The sequence below is a fragment of the Quercus lobata genome, chromosome 1 (assembly GCF_001633185.2).
Source record: "Quercus lobata isolate SW786 chromosome 1, ValleyOak3.0 Primary Assembly, whole genome shotgun sequence".
NCBI lineage: Eukaryota > Viridiplantae > Streptophyta > Magnoliopsida > Fagales > Fagaceae > Quercus > Quercus lobata.
Window position 1 is genome coordinate 320,726 of NC_044904.1, and position 19,238 is coordinate 339,963.

The 19,238-nt window shown below is 33.9% G+C and overlaps 3 protein-coding genes across 4 annotated transcripts; 1 reads left to right on the forward strand and 2 right to left on the reverse strand.

The window, feature by feature from the left end:
• Positions 1 to 686: 686 nt before the first annotated feature.
• Positions 687 to 3,519, reverse strand: LOC115967242 (mitochondrial intermembrane space import and assembly protein 40 homolog). Its single transcript, XM_031086337.1, has 4 exons — positions 3,238 to 3,519; positions 2,194 to 2,225; positions 1,991 to 2,116; positions 687 to 1,260 (listed from the first exon to the last, which is right to left on the reverse strand). Exons 1-4 carry the CDS (start codon positions 3,359 to 3,361, stop codon positions 1,090 to 1,092), a joined length of 453 nt encoding a protein of 150 aa, XP_030942197.1. The 5' UTR covers positions 3,362 to 3,519; the 3' UTR covers positions 687 to 1,089.
• A 931-nt stretch (positions 3,520 to 4,450) lies between these two features.
• Positions 4,451 to 8,158, reverse strand: LOC115967322 (G patch domain and ankyrin repeat-containing protein 1 homolog). 2 transcript variants are annotated; one of them, XM_031086501.1, is made up of 5 exons: positions 8,100 to 8,158; positions 7,905 to 8,043; positions 7,764 to 7,817; positions 6,124 to 6,246; positions 4,451 to 4,933 (listed from the first exon to the last, which is right to left on the reverse strand). In XM_031086501.1, the coding sequence occupies exons 2-5, from the start codon at positions 7,983 to 7,985 to the stop codon at positions 4,802 to 4,804; spliced, it is 390 nt and encodes a 129-aa protein (XP_030942361.1). In that variant the 5' UTR covers positions 7,986 to 8,043; positions 8,100 to 8,158; the 3' UTR covers positions 4,451 to 4,801. The 2 variants fall into 2 exon arrangements, with proteins under 2 accessions (XP_030942361.1, XP_030942291.1); XM_031086431.1 differs by having other exon boundaries at positions 7,905 to 8,154.
• A 1,532-nt stretch (positions 8,159 to 9,690) lies between these two features.
• LOC115967759 (phytochrome-associated serine/threonine-protein phosphatase) lies at positions 9,691 to 17,681 on the forward strand. The gene is made up of 10 exons (XM_031086928.1): positions 9,691 to 9,983; positions 11,189 to 11,335; positions 11,441 to 11,508; positions 12,519 to 12,576; positions 13,966 to 14,076; positions 14,231 to 14,281; positions 14,936 to 15,079; positions 15,158 to 15,253; positions 15,371 to 15,442; positions 17,119 to 17,681. Exons 1-10 carry the CDS (start codon positions 9,903 to 9,905, stop codon positions 17,200 to 17,202), a joined length of 912 nt encoding a protein of 303 aa, XP_030942788.1. The 5' UTR covers positions 9,691 to 9,902; the 3' UTR covers positions 17,203 to 17,681.
• Positions 17,682 to 19,238: the final 1,557 nt, after the last annotated feature.

Genomic DNA, 19,238 nt, shown 5'->3' on the forward strand with positions numbered 1-19,238 from the left:
ATGCCGCCATGGTCCTCATTTGATTTCATCTGGTTTTTGCTTGGTTCTATAATGACCTATTGTTAATTTTAGTTTTGGGGTTTTTGTATTTGGGTGATACTACATTGACTGGTGGTTAAGGCTGGGCCAGGCGGTGGTTTTATTCTTAGGTTGGGGTAGCAATTTTGTACGAAGAGAAGAAGAAGAAGACAAAGGGGAAGAGGAAGACGAAGGGGAAGAGAAAATTGAGGAAGAATGTGAGTAGAATGGGTCAGTAACGAAGTGAGAGAAAAAAAATAATTAAAAAATCATTTACAAATGAACTGTGATTGTGGATATATGTGCAGTTACCGTAGGTTAGTTTGGGACATCAAAATTTTAAAGTCTAAATGGAAGAAGCTCTTAAATAGTAGTATCGATAATGTCTTTTCTTCTCCCTTCTGCCTCCCAAAAATGTGATTTTCTTTTCTTGTTTATTTTTCACAAGATTCTAACATTTTGAAAAGGACATTTCAATTTTAGTAGGGTTCAATCCAAAGACCCCTTTATAATTTAATTTTTATATAAGCAGTAAAGAATCAAAATTTAGCAAATGAAAAGTTTTGTGGGACTAAATTGTGATAGATCATAAAACATAAAACCAAACCACAAGAGGATAGGTTGCAATTGAAAGTAATATGTCGAATCTTCTAATTTATTTTCAAGGGTAAAGAACGATAAAAATAAAAACTTATTATATTGTGAACAATTTAAACCTAAGGCATGTCACGCTAAAGAATTATAGTTAAGTTTTGATATTACAAATCAGAGTTCACATACCCTGGTCATTTCTTATCATACCATCATTTTTGTCTTTTAATCCAGTACAAATGCATAACAGTACTGCATTTATCCCCAGCCATATCTTCCTCATCATCTGGTCCTTATGGGTATGCTTCAGTGGATCTCCATTGAGAAAAATTCACATTCTATGTGAAATCACAAATATACGGAACAATGTCGGGCATCTTTTTATCCATGTCAGTATAAATCATTGTTTTGCTTTGTAACAACAAAAGTTACTTTTATTCACAAAGAGTATTCAATCATTTCTGATTCCTAAGCAAAAGCTCAGGTTTTGGACTTCTTCTTGGCCCATAGAGGAGGCCTGATTTTGTACTCTTCCGTTGGCTTTTCCTCTTTCTTGACTTCATCCTCTTCTAGAATGTCCTTGGAGAAGGCATTGGGGTAAGCTTTAATACATTTCTGCAAAGCCACGAATGGGTGCACACAGTCTGAGCCCTTCAAAGAAGAAAAATGTAACAGGTTAGCCGCCTTCAAAAGTTAAGAGATTCTTTTAAAAATAATAAAAAGTTGATAGAATGCTATCAAATTCAGTCTGATCCTACAAACACCATGCTCTGGTGAGGGAAGACTCGATGGTCCCTAACTTCCCAAGCATCCATTTTAAAAATTTCCTGGCCATCAACCTTGTAAAGGCAGATTGACAGCATCAAGTTATGTAAATAAGCAGAAATGCCAACAAACTACAAATATATGAGCCCTCAAATCCAACAATGTGCCATTTGGTAGCTGGGAAGATGAGAGATATGAAAATTCAATCAACATCTTAATTAGTATTTAAAAAATTAAGAAAACACTCCTAAATCCTAATGTGTTCTCCTGTCTCCACAGTAGCCAAATGATCATTGAAGTAACCAAAAAGAAACAGGATCTAAAGATGTATAATTTACTGCCAGCTTTTCAGAACTGCAGTATTTCCTACCTAAAAGAACATAGTATGTTCTATTTTGACAGCTTCAATTTTGATGCAATACATTTTTTCAGGTGTTATTTTCCTTCCCCCATACCTAACTTTTCCTTATCACATTTAAAGTGCCATACTAAGTTTTATGTCATAAAGTATAGGGAGTAAAAATATGGAAAAGGTATACAGGAATAATTATTTGCATGTAAGAGATCCAACATCAGCACAAAGTAGAGACAATCAAATGTGTTAGGTCAAAACTACCTTTTCCTCAGCCGTACTCTTGAGGAAGCAAAGGAATGCCTCTGAAAATTGAAATCCACATTGACCATTTCGTAAGTCAGCTATGCAAGGGCATTCTAAAGCTTTCTGAGCCTTTGCCTCGAGAGACTGAAAAATGGAAATTTCAATTGAATTATTCACTTTTGAAATGGAGAAGTAAGTTTAAATCTTTAAAATGAACCAACCTCATTCTCATCATTGCCATATGCAGCAGCTTCTGTAAATGCAAAACAAGACAGGATTGTCAGAAATTGCACCAATTTCTAAATATAATTATCCAACAAGGTATACAAGAATGAGGACACCAGCATTTCAATAACATATGTAGTATGTGGTACAAATTCTTTTGGATTTTTTTTTTTCTTTTAGGGGAGTTGGGGGGGAGTTTATATACGTTTATTAAAAATAATGTGACTTAATTATATTCTGGGACTCGGCATAGCCAAAAAATTGTGTGCTTTGGTCTTTTAAATAAGATACCACCAAAAGTTGTAACATAATGCAAATCTTGGCTTTCTGAAACAAAATAAGTGTCTTGAAAATATAAATTAAAGTTAAAGTTTGTAAGTCTTGGTTTACTGTTTTCTTATTCTCTTCTACATTCATAAATGCCTCTTGTTATTTTTTTTGTTTTCTAGTCTGAATTTTGAAGAGCCCCAATTTAAGTCTTTCATGCTACATGTCAAATGAGAAGGTGGGATTGTAAGTGTTATAAATATATCAGTAGAAAATCGGGTTGGCTGATCCTTTTCTGCACATGTTTAGAAGAAAGAAGCACCAACTTGACATGATTTCATACAGACACTGACACTACACAGGTACAGGCTACAGGCTACAGCTACTTCATTTTGGTAACAAATAAAAGAAGAAAATATTAACAATAGAATAAATCAATGGCATCCCAAAATCCTAATTAACTTTTTGGGGGGTTGGATTAATGATAACGAGTCTTACAGTTGATTAATTATAGGGTATGCTGATATCTAAATTAAAACACACGTAACATTGTATACCATAAAAATAAAAGCAACTAATGACAACCCTTGTTCACCTCTACAACATTTAAAACTACTGCTATAAAAGATCTACAAGCAATTCCTTAAAAAAAAAAGACGAAAACAATTAAAAGAAAGGCATGAAAATGAAACCCATAATTGGATTCCCGTGAAATATGAAATGAGAAATAAGGCAGAGGCAGAGGGGTGTTGGGGAAATAGATTAAGAGGTACCAGCAATAAGGGAGTCCAAGTTTATGGAGGAAGTAGCGGCAGCAGCGTGAGAATCCGATTGTGGTGTTACTGCAGGGGATAACTGCTCTGCTGCTGCCGCCGCCTCGCTCTGCACTTGACCCATCCTATTCCTGCCTTTGTCGCACAAAACCGAAAATATGAAATTTAGTTATTCAGGCGGCAGGCTGCCTCACCTTAATTTCCAAGAAATTTCATGACGGCGCACGCGCAAGTTCAAGTTCCCACACACACCATTAAACAATTGAAAGAGCCATTGGGCCATCATGTTTAGCTGCCCAACTAAATATTACTTTTTCTGTTTCTTTTCCTTTTTCCCCCTTAATATTATTTATTTTAAGCCCTTGGGGAGGAGAAGTGAAGGAGACCTAATTCTGTTTTTTTTTTTTTTTTTGGATAAACAAACACACAGGAGAGGAAAATTAGTTCTAACATAAAGGCACACCACAATTCCACTCAAAAGTTATAGTAATTTTTAAGGAAGAGTGGGATAAATTATACTATACACAAAATACTCTCTTAAGTAATGTAGAACAATTACCTTTTTTTTTTTCTTTTTTTCTTTTTTTAGACCTAATTCTGTTTGTTGTTTGTTTTTAAGAAAATTAGTCATTTAAAAAAAAAAAAATTTCTATAGAACTATCTTATTTTCTTATATTTGGTAGTAACCTTAAATGAATTAAAAAGACAATCTCTTAACTACCCTTATTTAGCTTAAAAGATAGAGTTATTTTCCAAAATAATTTGGTAGAAAACAATTTCTAAAAGTAAGTCATACTTTTTCGGTTGACTAGAGATAATTTTCTTTTGACTCATTTTTACTGATGCTATCATTATACAAAGTTTTCTACCGAAACAAACATAACCTAATTTTATTTTTAGGTAACCACTACACTCTACACTTATCTCATCCTACAGGACCTACACATTAATAAACTATTGGTGTTAGTTACAATATACGCTCTAAAGCATCTAACCAATCTATATCTTGATTTTAAGGCATCTAACCACACTATAAGCTTTATCTCACCCCTCCTTCGACTCAATTTTTGCATGTTAAATAAATAAATCAATCAAGGAAGAAAAGTTTACAACTGTAACTGACCTGATTTTTTTTGACAACAGTTAATACTAATAGCCAGCATGAATCGAATACAATCTGGAACTCCAATAAATTGCCCAACAAGAAGAAAAATAAATAAATAAATTCTCCCTGTTTTCATATCCACAACCATCTTCCAACAGCAAGCAATTGTTATTGTCAAATGCAGAGCTTAATGGGGGGTTTTCATTCACTCTACACACTGAATAAGTTAACTGCCGATATTTTGGAAGTTAAAATCATTCAATCAACATCATAAAACCAAAAAATGGCTTCCAAAGTTTAACCAAACATTAATTGGCAACCAAGCATGATGTGTAACAACATACTAATTCTTTGCAATACTACTCTTTCCGAATGAACTATAACTTACAGACTAACAATACAAATTCCTGTCCTGTACAAACTCCAAATCATAAGTGAAAAGCAATGACATATCCTCAGTCAAACGTTATCTGGCCAAAACTCCCTATAAAAAGCCCGCTCAAATTCCTTTTCTTGCAATTGTTTTTCCAACTCTTGCATCTTCCTTATCCTTTTTGAAAGTGTCTTGCATTTCTTGGAACGCAAATGATCCTGGATTCACAATGATACAAGGATTGTTAGACAGAACATTTGAGAAAATATGATAGTTTGAGACAATCAGAATAAACACGTATTGAGTGAGGTCAAGAAGTTGGAGGCTGTACAGTTCACTAGTTGATGAATCCAATGAGGCCTTACAATAACCTAACATTCATTCTTGGGCAAACACCACATGTGGTCCTTACAATTTACCAAATTTTCTAATTCCATCCCTATATTTTCATAAGGAACAGTTTGGTCCTTAAATAATGCAAAATGATCCAATTTGATCCATATGCTGATCGAGACATTTATTTATTATCTGATTGGACAAATTTACAATAAATAAAATAAATGGAAAGTCTTTTTTATAAGTAGTAAAAATTTATTAATAAAATAGATTACTTCATAACATTTTTTTTATGTGTCAATAGTTGGAGGTGGGGGATTTGAATCCTGGATGTCTTCGTTGGAAACACTAGGTGGTGCCAGTAGATCTACCAGGCTCTTGGCAATGATGAGCACTCCATAACTTAAAACAATTACAAAATAAAAGTCTTGGTGGCCTAAAAATTATATCTGAGCAGCTCAAGTGAAGTTAAAGTGCCATGTGGCCACCATGATGGCTCACTGTTGCCATGATGCATTGACTTTATCAAAAACAGCTAAAAACAAAGAAAATATATTTTAAGTATATTAAACCCTTTTTTTTTCTTTTTATATCACTGTATTTCCCCACATTTTCTCATTAGCCAAAAAAGGAATATAGACAATATTTCAGCAAATTCAAGTTCAAAAAGTGAAAAATTACAAATTTTAAGGAAGAAATTGGATCATTTTACATAATTTAAGGACCAAATTGCTACTTTTGAAACTCTAGGAATGAAATTTAAAAATTGAGAAATGTGAGAAAACCAAATGTAGTGTTTTCTGCCTTCCATTCTTTGTAAAATCTCTCCTCTATGTAAATATTCATTATTGATTCAACTAGCAACTGTATCAGCACCATGGCAAATTATACCATGAAAAATCTGCTTTTTCAATAAGTTATTTTTTATTTTGCTACCATTATTCTCCCATGGTTGACAAATAAATCCAACCCCCCCCCCCCTCTCCCAAAAACAGAAAAGAAAAAGATGATGATGAAAAGGAAGAAGAAGGAAAGAAATAGAATTTTAGATTATTCAAATAAAGCAACTCACCTGATCATTTTTCTCATTAGATGCAGCAGTGACATGAGGCTTCTTGGCAGTCTTCTTTACTTTATCTGCTCCAAGGCCTCGTTTATTATTCTTCAAATATGCTTGTACAGGCTCCAACCTACCCTGTTTATACGATAAAACAAAATAATTAGATTTTGCGTCCATGTAACTTGCCATTATGGTAAACAGGCTCGGCACTGAAACATTAAAAAGAAAGTGCACACCAGCTAAACAAAAGGGTGTTGAAAGAGAAATAAACAAAATGACAGTTCCAGAGTTTACATATTACTGTGTTCCACATGGCTTTGGGATCACCAACCCAATATATGAAGTAATTTACCCCACCAGCAATTTAAAATATAGTTGACCAGCACTGAATGTGTAGCTATTATATAAGCAAAGTCATACTTGTTATCATTTCATAGCAGCCAAAAATCATAGGGAACCTTCAACATGTCTAAGCCGAGCAACTAACATGTCATCAAGAATACAATATAAGGTTTCTCTTCATGACCTATGGAAAGAACTCCCTGGTGATCCCTAGCTTGCAGCGTGTCCGGTCATTAACACCTTGTGCAACTGTCATCAGTGTTAAATAACCTTTTAACACCAGTAGTAAATAATAAATACTAAAAAAACATTATAACCCACTCAGCCACTCCCACAAGCATATCAAGTATTTCTTGACTGGAATCGGGAAACTACAGGTTAATTTTTTTTTTCTTCATTTGTGAGTTACATGCACACCCAGAAGTATTGAAACCACAACCTACCTTATAAATTAGTCAATTCTTTTCTGATTGACTTTAGACCTACTACGGACTGGGTTTTTAGTTCCAAAAACAAGTGCAATGTTTGCTGTATCTTGTATTCAACCTAAGTCCTCCAACAAAGCAACCTTGTAGAGTCTGCAATCAAACATTTACTTCTCAGCTTTAAAACCCAATGATCCCTTGCTTAAAAACCATAATGCAACCTACCTTATATTAGCTTTCCAGTCCACAAAACCAGATATTCCAATTTTACTATCATCCGTAATTCCTCACCAGCTTGAAGTTTGCCTCTTTCTTGCTTATTTAAAACCCCGAACCAACCCCTACATTTGCACCATAATTAAACCTTAAACCAACTGATTTTCTTGATATCTCCTGCGGCAAAACCCTAACACATGCAACCCCAGTTCCCTACAACTAAACTGCAGCCATGCTGTTGCTTCTAGCAACCTAAAATCTGCTAAAATTCAATGAAATCAATTTGGTCTTACTTAAATCACAAAGAGAGCTGAGTGTTTTGGGTTTGGGGCCTCTTTCATGGTCCAGTATAAAGTTTACAAATCTAAATGTGTATACAGTGCAATAAACCAAATTGGTATGGGTTGGATTAGCAATTTAGCATCTAAAAACATCGATCTAGTTGACTTGCATATTAAAAAACCAAAGCAAGTAAGTATCATCCAATATTATTAATAAACATATTGAAATCCTAGTTTGTGGCAAAAGATTTCAAGAACTGCCAAGAGAAACAATTATATATTATAGTCATTAGATTATTAAAATAAAATAAAATAAAAAGGAAGGAAGGAATGTGGAAAAAATCAAGTAAATAAAAGATTGGGAATTTGATAGGAAAAGAAAAGGAACCTGCTGGGAAACACCAAGACCGGTACCTTCTTTCCAACCGTGTTTCTTCAAAAGCTGAAAGAAAAAAGAAAATCCAAATTTTAAAAAAAATAAAAAGAAGTAATTAACAGGGAAAGGGACGATAATGAGAGAGGGACGAACCTGAAAACCAATGTTGGAGGAATCTATGGCTACGGCTGAACAATTATTTGAAGAAGAGGAAGACGACACCTCGTCTCCCATGGCTATGGCTTCCTCTTTTCAGTAATCTATCAGTATCAGTATACGAGGAAATCAAATCACCGATGTTGTGGCTTCCTTTTTTTTTTCTTTTTCTTTAATCTCTCTCTCGTTTTCTCCGGAACCCAATCCAATTCTGTTTCTGGCTGTTTGGGAACGGACACCCAACTAATTTATTAATTAAAACGTTCTCCTATATATTTATGCTTTATTATTTACTGGACTCTGAGCACGCGCTCGCGCCTGTACAGAGGCTGCTCTATCTTTTCTTTTCTTTTTTTTAATATAATTTGAATATTACTATATTTTCCGATCATAAAATACTTAGAGTGTGATGAGTATTATGCATTTGTAAATGAAATATAATTTTCATCACACCTCTATGTATTTTATGATTAGAAAATGTAGTAATCTCAAATTATAATGTATTGAAATTATTAACCTCTACTAAAAAATAGAAAAGCCTCTAAGCATGCGCATGCTTAGAGGCTATGTGTGTTAATAGGGTAAGTGACCCACTGCTCTTGAGAAAATATGACAAAATATAACATACCTTTGTCAAGTCAATCTCTTGTTATGCGAAAATCCCCAAATAGTAATGACAATAATTAATATTGTAAAACAAATAGATTTCTAAAAGGTCTGTAGTAAAAAAAAAATATAATTAAAATAATTGGATCAAAACACTCACCACCATTGTAGTCAAGTGGCCATTAATCTAATGAGGAGGAAATATGGATGGCCAAATTTCTGTCAAAAGTGAAGATCCATCTTCTTTTTCTTTTTCTTTTTCTTTTTTTTTTTAGAAGAAAACTGAAGACCTAATAGGACAGTTTTGAATGTGGGTAGCTTTAGCGAGAACTTTGTGTGGGGAGTGGGTTCTTGTTTTTCAGCCTGGGTGGGAGTTAGAGATAGAAACGGGTCTCTTGAAATTTGTAATTGCACTTGTTGGCTTATTTTGTAGGCATTTTAACTTCTTCTTTTTTTACTTGTTTTTCTATTTAAAAAAAAAAACAAAAAAAAACGTATAATTGCTTTGAAGAAATGGGTTAGTGGAAGAGTAATCCTATTTTGTAGAAAATGTTTTAGGTGAGAGTTAGAGATATATTTTTACATTGTTACACCAAAAGCTTTGGATTTTTTTTATCCTTCTTGTCCAATAGGTTGATCTGTTAATGTTATTAATTAACAAAAATGTTTAAATTGTTATGGTTAATGAAGTTTAGGGTTTAATTAGACAAGATTATTATTATTTTTTTCTTTTGGTGAAAAAAAAAAAGGTTTAATTGGTTACAAAGGAGAAATTATAAGATCCACATGGTGGACAAGTGATGTGATCTACCATTCCACTAAAAACTTTCACTTGTTTAAAATTGTTAGTTAATTTTTTTTTTTAAACATAAATTAATTACTGACTCAACAATTTTAAACAAGCGAAAATTTTTTAATGAAATGGTGGACAAGTGACGTGATTCATCAGAGGACTCTATAATTTCTCGTTACAAAAGGGGAAAACTTTTTTTTTTTAACTTACCAAACGGCAAACTTTACACAAATGTCCTAATATGTAAATCCATTTAAAAAAAATTATTATTAAAAAAACTCATATTTTTGTTTGTTTGTTTTGAATTACTTGTAAAAAAAGAAAAAGCTATCTGTTTGGGAAGAAATAAAAAAGGGTAAAGCCCAAAATATAGGCAGATCTGTTTATAGTTGTAGGCCGTGGGCGTGCCTTTGAATTTTGGTTCTTTCATCTTTGGGCTCTTCTTCACGCTCCACTTCTCTTCTCGCTTTGCTCTGCTCAAACAAACCTAAACCCACCTCCCATCCCCATCTCCATCCCAAGAGAGATATTAGAGAGAAAGAGAGAGACAGAAGAAGACGAAGACGAAGAAGAAGAAGAAGTGGAGATAATCGGAGATGGATTTGGACCAGTGGATCTCGAAGGTGAAAGACGGTCAGCATCTCCTCGAAGATGAGCTTCAACTCCTCTGCGAATACGTCCGTATTTCCTCCATTTTTCCCAATTCTAGGGTTTTATTTTATTGACTATTTATATCGATCTCTCTTTCCTTATACGTATATATATATATTTTGTTTGTATTTTCGTATTATTAGGGTTTATTTATGTTCTCTGTTACTTCACTTTGGCCTTAAAGGAATCTGTCCGTCTCACAAACTCGTATTGCAAGACCTTGTGTGAAGCATCCAACTTCGTTTGTTTATGGAATCTACTCAATCATTTGTAATTTGTAAACAGTAGGCAATATCGCCCATGCGCTATTCTGTCTTCTTTTTCTTTATTTTATATTCGTAAATTACATAGGCGGCACCCAATGCATCTTGAAGCCACGACCTCACCCTCTTTCTAGGGATTCAAGTGAGAGTTCATTGGCATTCTAGAGCTCTATCTCAATGATAGGTAGCAGGTAGAATGTGAATCCAAGATTCTAACTATGACCCTTGAATGCTTGACATCCATCCTGCTAATTTACAAGATGTGGCTGCATCTTATGTTATAGATGTGAAAAATATGAAGTATATCTCAATCTTTGTGTTGGATTTTTGGTTTTATAATGAAACTGTTGATTCCCACTTTGTTGATTTCTTGATTGCTGTCTTGCGCAAGTTGACAAATATTGGTCCAAAATAATGGTAGACTGACTCCATGGTAAACAAGGTGGGTAGCAAAGAATTCCTCCTATTAAGCAAATCTGTTGCTTTCCCTACTAAAATGTGCAAGAAGACATCCCTGTAAGCAAGCAGCTTGCTTCATCAGTGACAGTTTATGTTGATTTTTTTGTCAAGATCTTTAGAATAGTATGAATTTGAATAGGATAGGATGGTGGAAAAGAATATATGTAGTTCACTCTGATTTGTCTGTTTATGATTCATAGTTGACCCCAAAATTTGAGACTAATGCACAATTGTTGTTGCTTCTTTTGTGGAATTATATTCTACTTGAAATCTATCTAGTGAATGTCAAGCAACAAGATTCTTTCAATTGTGTATGTTTATTTGGCCATAAATATTCTATTTAATGACATTGTAGTTGTCAATGCTTTTTATAAAACGAAGTTGCCATCTTATTAATGAAGACATGCATTCTTTCACAAATTATTTTAGATGTTACCCTTTTTTTTCCTCCTTCTTGAAAGTGGTTTATAGTTGGTGTTTTCTTATTCGCTATTGCGTAATTATCACAGGTAAAAGAGATCCTTATTGAGGAGTCCAATGTGCAGCCCGTCAATAGCCCGGTCACTGTTTGTGGTGATATTCATGGCCAGTTTCATGATCTAATGAAACTTTTCCAGACAGGAGGTCATGTACCAGAAACAAATTATATATTTATGGTATGATTTACACCTTTTGTTAGAAAATGTTCTGACATGTTATTGCACTATCTGATATCATTTGCTAGTATGATGGGGTGCTTAATGTTTCTGAATTCTTGGCAGGGGGATTTTGTTGATCGAGGTTACAATAGTCTTGAAGTTTTCACTATCCTTTTGCTGCTTAAAGCTAGGTGTGTTTCTATAGGCATGCTTGAGTTTGTCAGTGACCTTATTTACCCCCTATACACTGTGTTATATTATATGTAAACCATATTCTTTAGTCATATCACTTCCCTTAGTCTTGTTCTTTTGTACTTCATGAGGGCAGTTACCCTCTCTGTTGGCCCTCCCAACAAAACTAGAATATATGGTGTACAATTGATTTCAGTTTTGGCTGGTAGTAAATTGGCCAAATACTAAATCATATGCCAGTGAGAAGAAAAGGACTTTGAAGTTCTTGTTCTCCCCCCCGTCCCTCGAAGAAAGAAGTTTAAAGGAGTTAATTAACCAAAAAAGGTTACTATGAGTAGGATGTATGCATACATATGTGTATCTTCTTCTTTCAAATGAAATATTACAACTTTCAGATAATCACCCTTATTGAAGGCTAGTTTGTTAAGTACATGTTTAGCACAATGATTTATGTTTAATGGATCAATGCACCTATCAATTGTTGTGCTGTTCAGGCTTAAGAGGGATAGGAAGTACTAAATTTGGTTTTTGATAAATTGTAGATTTTTTTTTGCCAATATGGCAGGAAGATAGTAAGTACTCATGCAGAATATTTGGATGATGGTTGTTCTATATATATATATATATATATATACACACACACACACACACATTTTACTCTTTAGGTGTTTATTTTTTGTATATCTTTAACTTTATTTGGTGTTGTGGTAAACTTCTCCTGACAGATTGTAGTATGGTTGGGCCTTAAGGATCAGCACTAAATTTGAGAGTGTTATTCTTTTGTTGGTTGCATTTATCTATGTAATGGTGACCTTTTTTGGTTGTGAAATCTCACATTGATTTATGTCTGGGCTCCCTAAAGGTTCAAACCTGTTAATATTATGAATGGTGTGTGTGCATTTGCTTTTAATACCTTTCTGTTTGACCTCATTTGTTATTAGATGTTTATCCATTTATAAAAAAGCTAATTTTGCCGTTGTTCTTTTGGTGTGCTTCTGTTTGCTCATAGATACCCAGCAAATATTACCCTTTTGCGTGGAAACCATGAAAGCAGGCAACTAACCCAGGTGTGCTCTTCTGTCATATTTTAATTGTCAGTTGTGTCATTTGAGTTGCTGAAGTGAGTCAAAAGTCAATTATTTTTAGACTCTTCAGAGTGATCTGTATAGTTCTGTATTGAAATGGCATTTGAGCATTAGACAAAGATGCTCCTCTAAATTGGGGATAGAGGAAAACAATAAGGTGATTTTATTTTTGCTAACTTAGTCATGTATCCTAACATTTATTTTTATTCCTTCTTCTCTCAGTTTGGTGTTATTTTGGGGGTTTGAGGAGTATCCCAGTGGTTCTAGCACCTCTTGTGGTGCCTGGGCACTGGGGTTTGAAGTTTGGACCCACCAGTCTCCTCCCCCTATTTACCTCTATAAATAAAAGTGACTTTGGAATACATTTGATTGGTTTTATGGTTTGTGGCAAGTAAATTTTTTATATTTTCCGTCATAATAAAAGATTTTGGTGATTAGAGTTTTATAGGATTCTAAATTAAAAGCTATCTTTTTCTTGTTTTGGTTGGAATTCAGATGGCATACAAATTAAATAGATTGATGGTTTCTTTCCTTTTCTTGTATATTTCTTTTAGGGAAAATAATAAGATTGTAAAACTTGTCAGTGATACTTAGGGTATATTGCTGATATACTGATTTTGTACCCTTTGTATATTTCTTTCATATATTGATATAATTTTACATTGTGTACAAAAGACTGTAAAACTAAATGCAGAATCCCTCACCATCTCATTGATACCTTTATATTTATTATTGTTCTATGTGTGGTGTGAACCAATTTGATACATAAGAGATTAATACAATATGCAATTTTTACCTTTTCAGTTTTGTCGACAAGATTGGTTTGGTTTTCAGGGAAATGTTTTTGGTTGGTAATCAATATTGATATCTTGAATAGAAATTTCTAGTTTTGTTCTAAATATTGTAGTTTGTAATATATTCATAGTGGCAATTACTTAAAAAAAATCAGTGGCAATCACAACAGGAAATGTGAAATACTTGTAGTTGAGAGATTCATTCACTAGCGGATATTTGGAATTAATAAAAAAATTAAGTGGTGAGTATTTGTTAATAAAATAATTGGATTCACCAAGTATTTTAAGCAGATATTTGTTAATAAAACACTTGGATTCACTACTTATCAGATAAAATAAAGTACTTGTATTCAACAAAGTTTTAAAAATTTTGTTGTGATTGAGTTTTGTAAAGCTTAAGCTATCAAAAGTTGCTATATTTAAAATGTTCTTGAATTCCCTTCTCAAGATCGCATTGTTGCAAGAAGGGCATCTTGCATTTGCCACAAGTCAGATTTTTGGTATGATATGCTTGTTAAAAAGGAAGAAAGGATTGTGGTTCTGATATATGTTGATGTGGAATTTCTGACTTTGCTAGGTATATGGTTTTTATGATGAGTGCCAGAGGAAGTATGGAAATGCTAATGCATGGCGGTATTGTACAGATGTTTTTGACTATCTAACGCTCTCAGCAATTATTGATGGAACTGTAAATCTCTCTCTTCTTTTCCTCTGTTTGTCTCTCTACCTATATTTAGGTTACATCTAATGTAATTGATATAAAATGTTAAATCACTTAACAACTTTTATAATTGCATCTCCACTTTTGGAATTTAATGTGTTTGTTTGCTTTTGTTGTCCAGGTGCTTTGTGTCCATGGTGGTCTTTCTCCTGACATTCGAACAATTGATCAGGTTTTTTCCTCTCTTTAGCTGTTGGTCATCTGAATTATATTAAAAAATATCAATATTTATATGCATTTTATGTCGCAAGTAATGCATGGGCTAATTTAAGCTATATAACATTTTTATGTACTGAATGATTTCTGTGAAAATCAATCAAAGGTATCAATCTCATTTTCCTGAATAGTTTTACTAATAATCAGTCGAAGTAGTTGTGTTTTCTATTTATTATTTAAACAAGTCACGTGGATGGTTTTATGAATCACCATGTAGTCGGATGGAGGAATTTTCTTTCAAACCAATTTCAAGGTTAACTTTTTCCTTTGGTGGAGGGGTTCAAGTGATAGTCTAGTGGTACTGCACTGTTTGTGGTGCTTGATGTTTGTGGTTCAAATCCCTCCTCCCCCCCTCCTCACTATTTACCTTTATTAAAAAAAAAAAACCATTTTAAGGAAGTTCTGTTGCTCTGTTTCTCTATATACATATGAAATAAGTATGATCGCTAAAATTCTGCACCTGATGGTTTTTCTTTCTCCTTCTTTGGTGCATGCACGAAGATGGATAAAAATTCTGTTACTTTTGTGGTTCATATATTTGGATTGCTTAGGATGCAGGAATTGTGCAGTTGTATGGATTGAATATTATTCAAACTACTTCCTTTTGCAGATAAGGTTAATAGAACGAAATTGTGAAATTCCACATGAGGGGCCATTTTGTGATCTCATGTGGAGTGATCCTGAAGATATTGAAACATGGGCAGTCAGTCCACGTGGAGCAGGTTGGCTCTTTGGGTCCAGGGTCACTTCAGAGGTAATATGACATGCTCTCAATACTCAACTTTAACAGGATAGTTTGTTCTCCAACTTAAGAATTTTTGCTCTTGTGCAGTTCAATCACATAAACAATCTGGATCTGGTTTGTCGAGCACACCAACTTGTACAAGAAGGCCTTAAGTACATGTTTCAAGATAAAGGCTTAGTAACTGTGAGACTCTACTTTTTATTTTAGTTTTGCTGCTTAATTATTTATAGGTTGATTGAGTCTTACCTATCAAAAAAAAAAAAAAGGTTGATTGAGTAGATTGTTTCTGGAAATTTGCAGGTGTGGTCTGCACCAAATTACTGTTATCGTTGTGGGAATGTGGCTTCTATATTGAGCTTCAATGAGAATATGGTGAGATATTATGAACTTACTCTATTCCTTATGTTATGTGTTCATGATAAAGGTGAATGTTCAGATTCAGACTTGCATGCTATATCTGATACTATGGTATATGGAATCCTTCTGTCATCATGTTAGGCATAGTTTATTATTTTCTTTAGCCCTGGGTGTGGGGTGGTGATGCAATAGGTGTTTGATTCAAATGTTACCATTACAAAGAGAGGAGGGGGAAAAAGACACTGCATCCATGATTGACCATTTTTCATGACTGAATTAAGGGGAGGGAGGACGGGAGAGAGAGGACACCATTTTTTTTGTGCAGCGTAGACACTGACTTTTACAAGATTGGAGAAGATATATAGGCGATATTATTGACTGCCCTTATTGTTGGTATTGATCTTTTGCCCCTTGTTGCTGCAGTTCCTAACATTGGCATCCATGGTTGCCTGTCTCCTTCCCCAGGATTGTCCAAAATAATCATGAACGAATTTAGTAGTTTTCTGAGAAAGAGAAGCCTCTTAACATTAGTCATTTTTTGAGAAGGGGCATTATGAACTCATTTATCAAAAAAAAAAATTTTGGGAGTGGGGGGGGGGGGGGGGGGGGGTGGTGGTGGGGGAGAATGAGGTTATAGCAACAGTACAGTTGGTAGAAGTGAAGATTTCAGGTTGGGGTAGGAGTGAAGGCAACGTCAAATTGGGGATTTTTTTACCTCTTAAGTTTTGTTGTTCTCTTGCAGTTTCTCTCTCTTTTTGTTTGATATTCGTGGACTTGATAGCCAGCCAAAATGATGGTTATTATTTTGATGGTTCATCATATTGGATCATGTATTGACTTAGTTTGCATCTTAGGTTCCATATGTTTGTCTTCCTTTGGTTTCATTTACTCATGTATAGTATATTCATTCTGGACAATGTGTCTGTAAATACATTTTTTTTATGTGTATAAAATAAAATACTACCCTATTCCTTTTTCTTGTCTTTTTTAGAAAAAAATTTAACCTTTTAGGGATATCATTTATTATATTCTCCTTTTTAAGGGCACTTTAGGAATGTTTATAAAAGTGTATCCATTGACTTTTCAAAAATGATTATATTTTGGATGTCCCAAAATGGAATAGAGGACCAAGAAATAGGGATGGAGGGAGTCAATCGTAGTTGCCAATAAAATTCTTTTATGTCATTAGTTTTTTTTAAAAAGTCACTGTTTCGGACCAAATTTTATTTCATTGAAAAATATGGAAAAATGTTTCTTGGAAGACAACTATTGGTTATTAGCAAATGTTATTCTGTAATACTTTGTTGGTGGAGCGGATGGAGGTTGATGTTTGTCACTGTTGTTCTTGATTAGTAATTCTGATAATACATTTTAAGATTTTATGAACATTTTTATATTGACCATGCATGAAAATCTATTGCAATTTGACTAAGTACTCTCATCGTTAGGGTCATGACTTGGGCTCCTGCTTACATTGGCATGAGCTGTTTCCAAGCATTGCATCTTAAAAAAAGGAAGAAAAATTTTTTTTTTTTAAGGAATGGAATTTTTAGGGAATGACTAAAGCTGAATCTAGTGTTTGTCAGCTTGTGCCATTCTAAACAGGAATTTCCTAGATTTTAACTTATTGTGAGGAATCGTTATTATGTTAAACCATGTTGGTGGATGCTCATTTCTGCCATTTGAAACAGGAGAGAGAAGTCAAGTTTTTCACTGAAACAGAGGAGAACAACCAGATGAGAGGGCCAAGGACAGGAGTCCCATATTTCTTATGATCACTTAGAGTTATTTGCCTGCATTACGTGTAAACCAATTGAAGAATTGTGATTTGATGTTGAGACTTGAGAGTGCCATACTGAGGAAGCCCTGAATATGTTGATATTTGCATCTGGCCAAGTTGCTTTAATATTTGTGAGCTGTGTATTAGGTTGCTAATTGTAACTCCATCCATTATTTATCAGTTAATGTCCTCATTCCAGTAAGTTTCTGATCCAGCCTGCTCTTGGATGCTTGTGCTATTTATTAGGCTGTTATTGTGGTTTAGGTAATTTTAACTAGCATCTTATTTTTATGCCATGTATTTTAGCGCGCATTTGGACTTCCAGACTGGTTTTTGTGCATAACCTGTTTCCTAGATAAGTTGGTTCCAATGTGGGGCAGAAGTATCAGGAGAAAAACATGCAAGAGTGAAAGGGGGTAAAGAAATTTATTACACCTGATGCATCTATGAAATGGGAATTGTCATCATATGTTATTTTGTTGTGGTTCTCTCTCTCTCTCAAATGAAATGACTCCCTTCCCTATAATATTTGGGTGAAGGGTGAGACTGATGTTTAGTTCAAGACTAGGCCCATGTGTACACTATATCACAGTTATGATTGGGATGGATGCCAAAGATCTAAAATCTAATTTCTTTCAGGTTTTATAATGTAACCCTTACTAAATTTGATCTAAAATATTTTTGAAACTTCAAATCTGTCCTAGGATCGGAAAGATTAGAGAAACCTACTAAACTGCTTTCTTGCACCTCAAAGAAGTAGTTGTTGTAATGAAATTTCAATGAAGATACGTGTTTTACATCATGACCTAACTGAATTGTAAAATTTGTTGGAAGGATCCGATCATGAATTTTATGGGCCTTGCGTAGTACAATGCTTAGAAAATTATAGTGTGTCCCTCGCCCCAAGGGGTACGTTTGGCATTTTTGGTTAAAGGCATTCTCCATATTCTTGTTTGGATAAAACTTATGTACAGTACTTTAGGTGTTTTTTATTAAGTTTCTCTTTTAAGATTTTGTCATGTGACTACTTAATTTAAAAAATACACTTTCATTCATGAGAAAAAAGTCACGTGACGAAATTTTAAGAAATAAACTTAAGGAACAGCACTTAAGTACTGTATTTAAGTCTTGTTCTTCTTGCTTTGCTTCTTATTATTACTATTATTCTCCTTGTCCGGAACTGGAAGTACAGGTTTAGTTCCAAAATAAATAAGAGGGATCTAGTACTGCAATACGTTAATCCATGCATTAATTTTGCCAAATCTTAAATCTGTTCGCTTGGCCATAGAATATTAATAAAACTTAGGTCTTGGAAAAAGTTGAAAGATGAGTCATGAGATATATCATATTATCATCTGTGATACCGAAGGTTGAATATATATATATATATATATATAGTTTTTTTTTTCTTTTTTCTTTTGGGTTGCATTGGTTAGAAATTCTACATAAATCATATATGGTACTTGGCTAGGCCTATGCCTAGGCCTAGGAATATGCTGTTAGTCAAGTTGGAATATAGACTGATGAAAGATAGGCTATTTGGGTAAAAACTATAATTTCCAAAGATTTCAATGGAACCTACTACTCTCTATTGTCCCCCAATCGAGGTGGGGGCAGTTAGAATGGGCATAAATGGGTTATCGACAAAGGGTCCAGCGCTAGGTTTTTGGTAGATAAATAGATTGGAAGCTAATATACCAATATACAAGAGAGTTAGTTGATGGAGGGAATCAATTTGTTAGAAGATCTTATGGGCCCGTTTGGTAGAGTATCTTAGTAACATGTTTTTAGTTTTTAAACAATATTACATGCATTTATATTTATTTTTTTACCCATATGTATTTCAAAAAAATGCAAACTATATTACTTAAACTTCTCTACCAAACGGACCCTATATATTTTGTTGCGATCAAAGTAATAGCTACTGGCTGAAGATGTGATGCTATAAAGACATTTGAGTCTAGTTTAATCTCAGTCTCATGGAGGTCCCTGTATCATCAGTTGATGATGTGCATCTTCAAAGTTGATTTT

What these genes read in the sequence shown, in the direction of transcription:
- LOC115967322 (XM_031086501.1), bottom strand. Translation starts at nt 7,985, where the DNA reads ATGGGAGACGAGGTGTCGTCTTCCTCTTCTTCAAATAATTGTTCAGCC. An exon ending in CCTCCAACATTGGTTTTCAG is followed by an intron (nt 7,818 to 7,904) that starts GTTCGTCCCTCT and finishes TTTTTCTTTCAG; the next exon opens with CTTTTGAAGAAACACGGTTG. An exon ending in GTCTTGGTGTTTCCCAGCAG is followed by an intron (nt 6,247 to 7,763) that starts GTTCCTTTTCTT and finishes TCGTATAAACAG; the next exon opens with GGTAGGTTGGAGCCTGTACA.
- LOC115967759 (XM_031086928.1), top strand. Translation starts at nt 9,903, where the DNA reads ATGGATTTGGACCAGTGGATCTCGAAGGTGAAAGACGGTCAGCATCTC. An exon ending in AAAGCAGGCAACTAACCCAG is followed by an intron (nt 12,577 to 13,965) that starts GTGTGCTCTTCT and finishes TGACTTTGCTAG; the next exon opens with GTATATGGTTTTTATGATGA. An exon ending in ACATTCGAACAATTGATCAG is followed by an intron (nt 14,282 to 14,935) that starts GTTTTTTCCTCT and finishes TTCCTTTTGCAG; the next exon opens with ATAAGGTTAATAGAACGAAA.
- LOC115967242 (XM_031086337.1), bottom strand. Translation starts at nt 3,361, where the DNA reads ATGGGTCAAGTGCAGAGCGAGGCGGCGGCAGCAGCAGAGCAGTTATCC. An exon ending in CTTGGACTCCCTTATTGCTG is followed by an intron (nt 2,226 to 3,237) that starts GTACCTCTTAAT and finishes TTGCATTTACAG; the next exon opens with AAGCTGCTGCATATGGCAAT. An exon ending in ATGGCAATGATGAGAATGAG is followed by an intron (nt 2,117 to 2,193) that starts GTTGGTTCATTT and finishes TCCATTTTTCAG; the next exon opens with TCTCTCGAGGCAAAGGCTCA.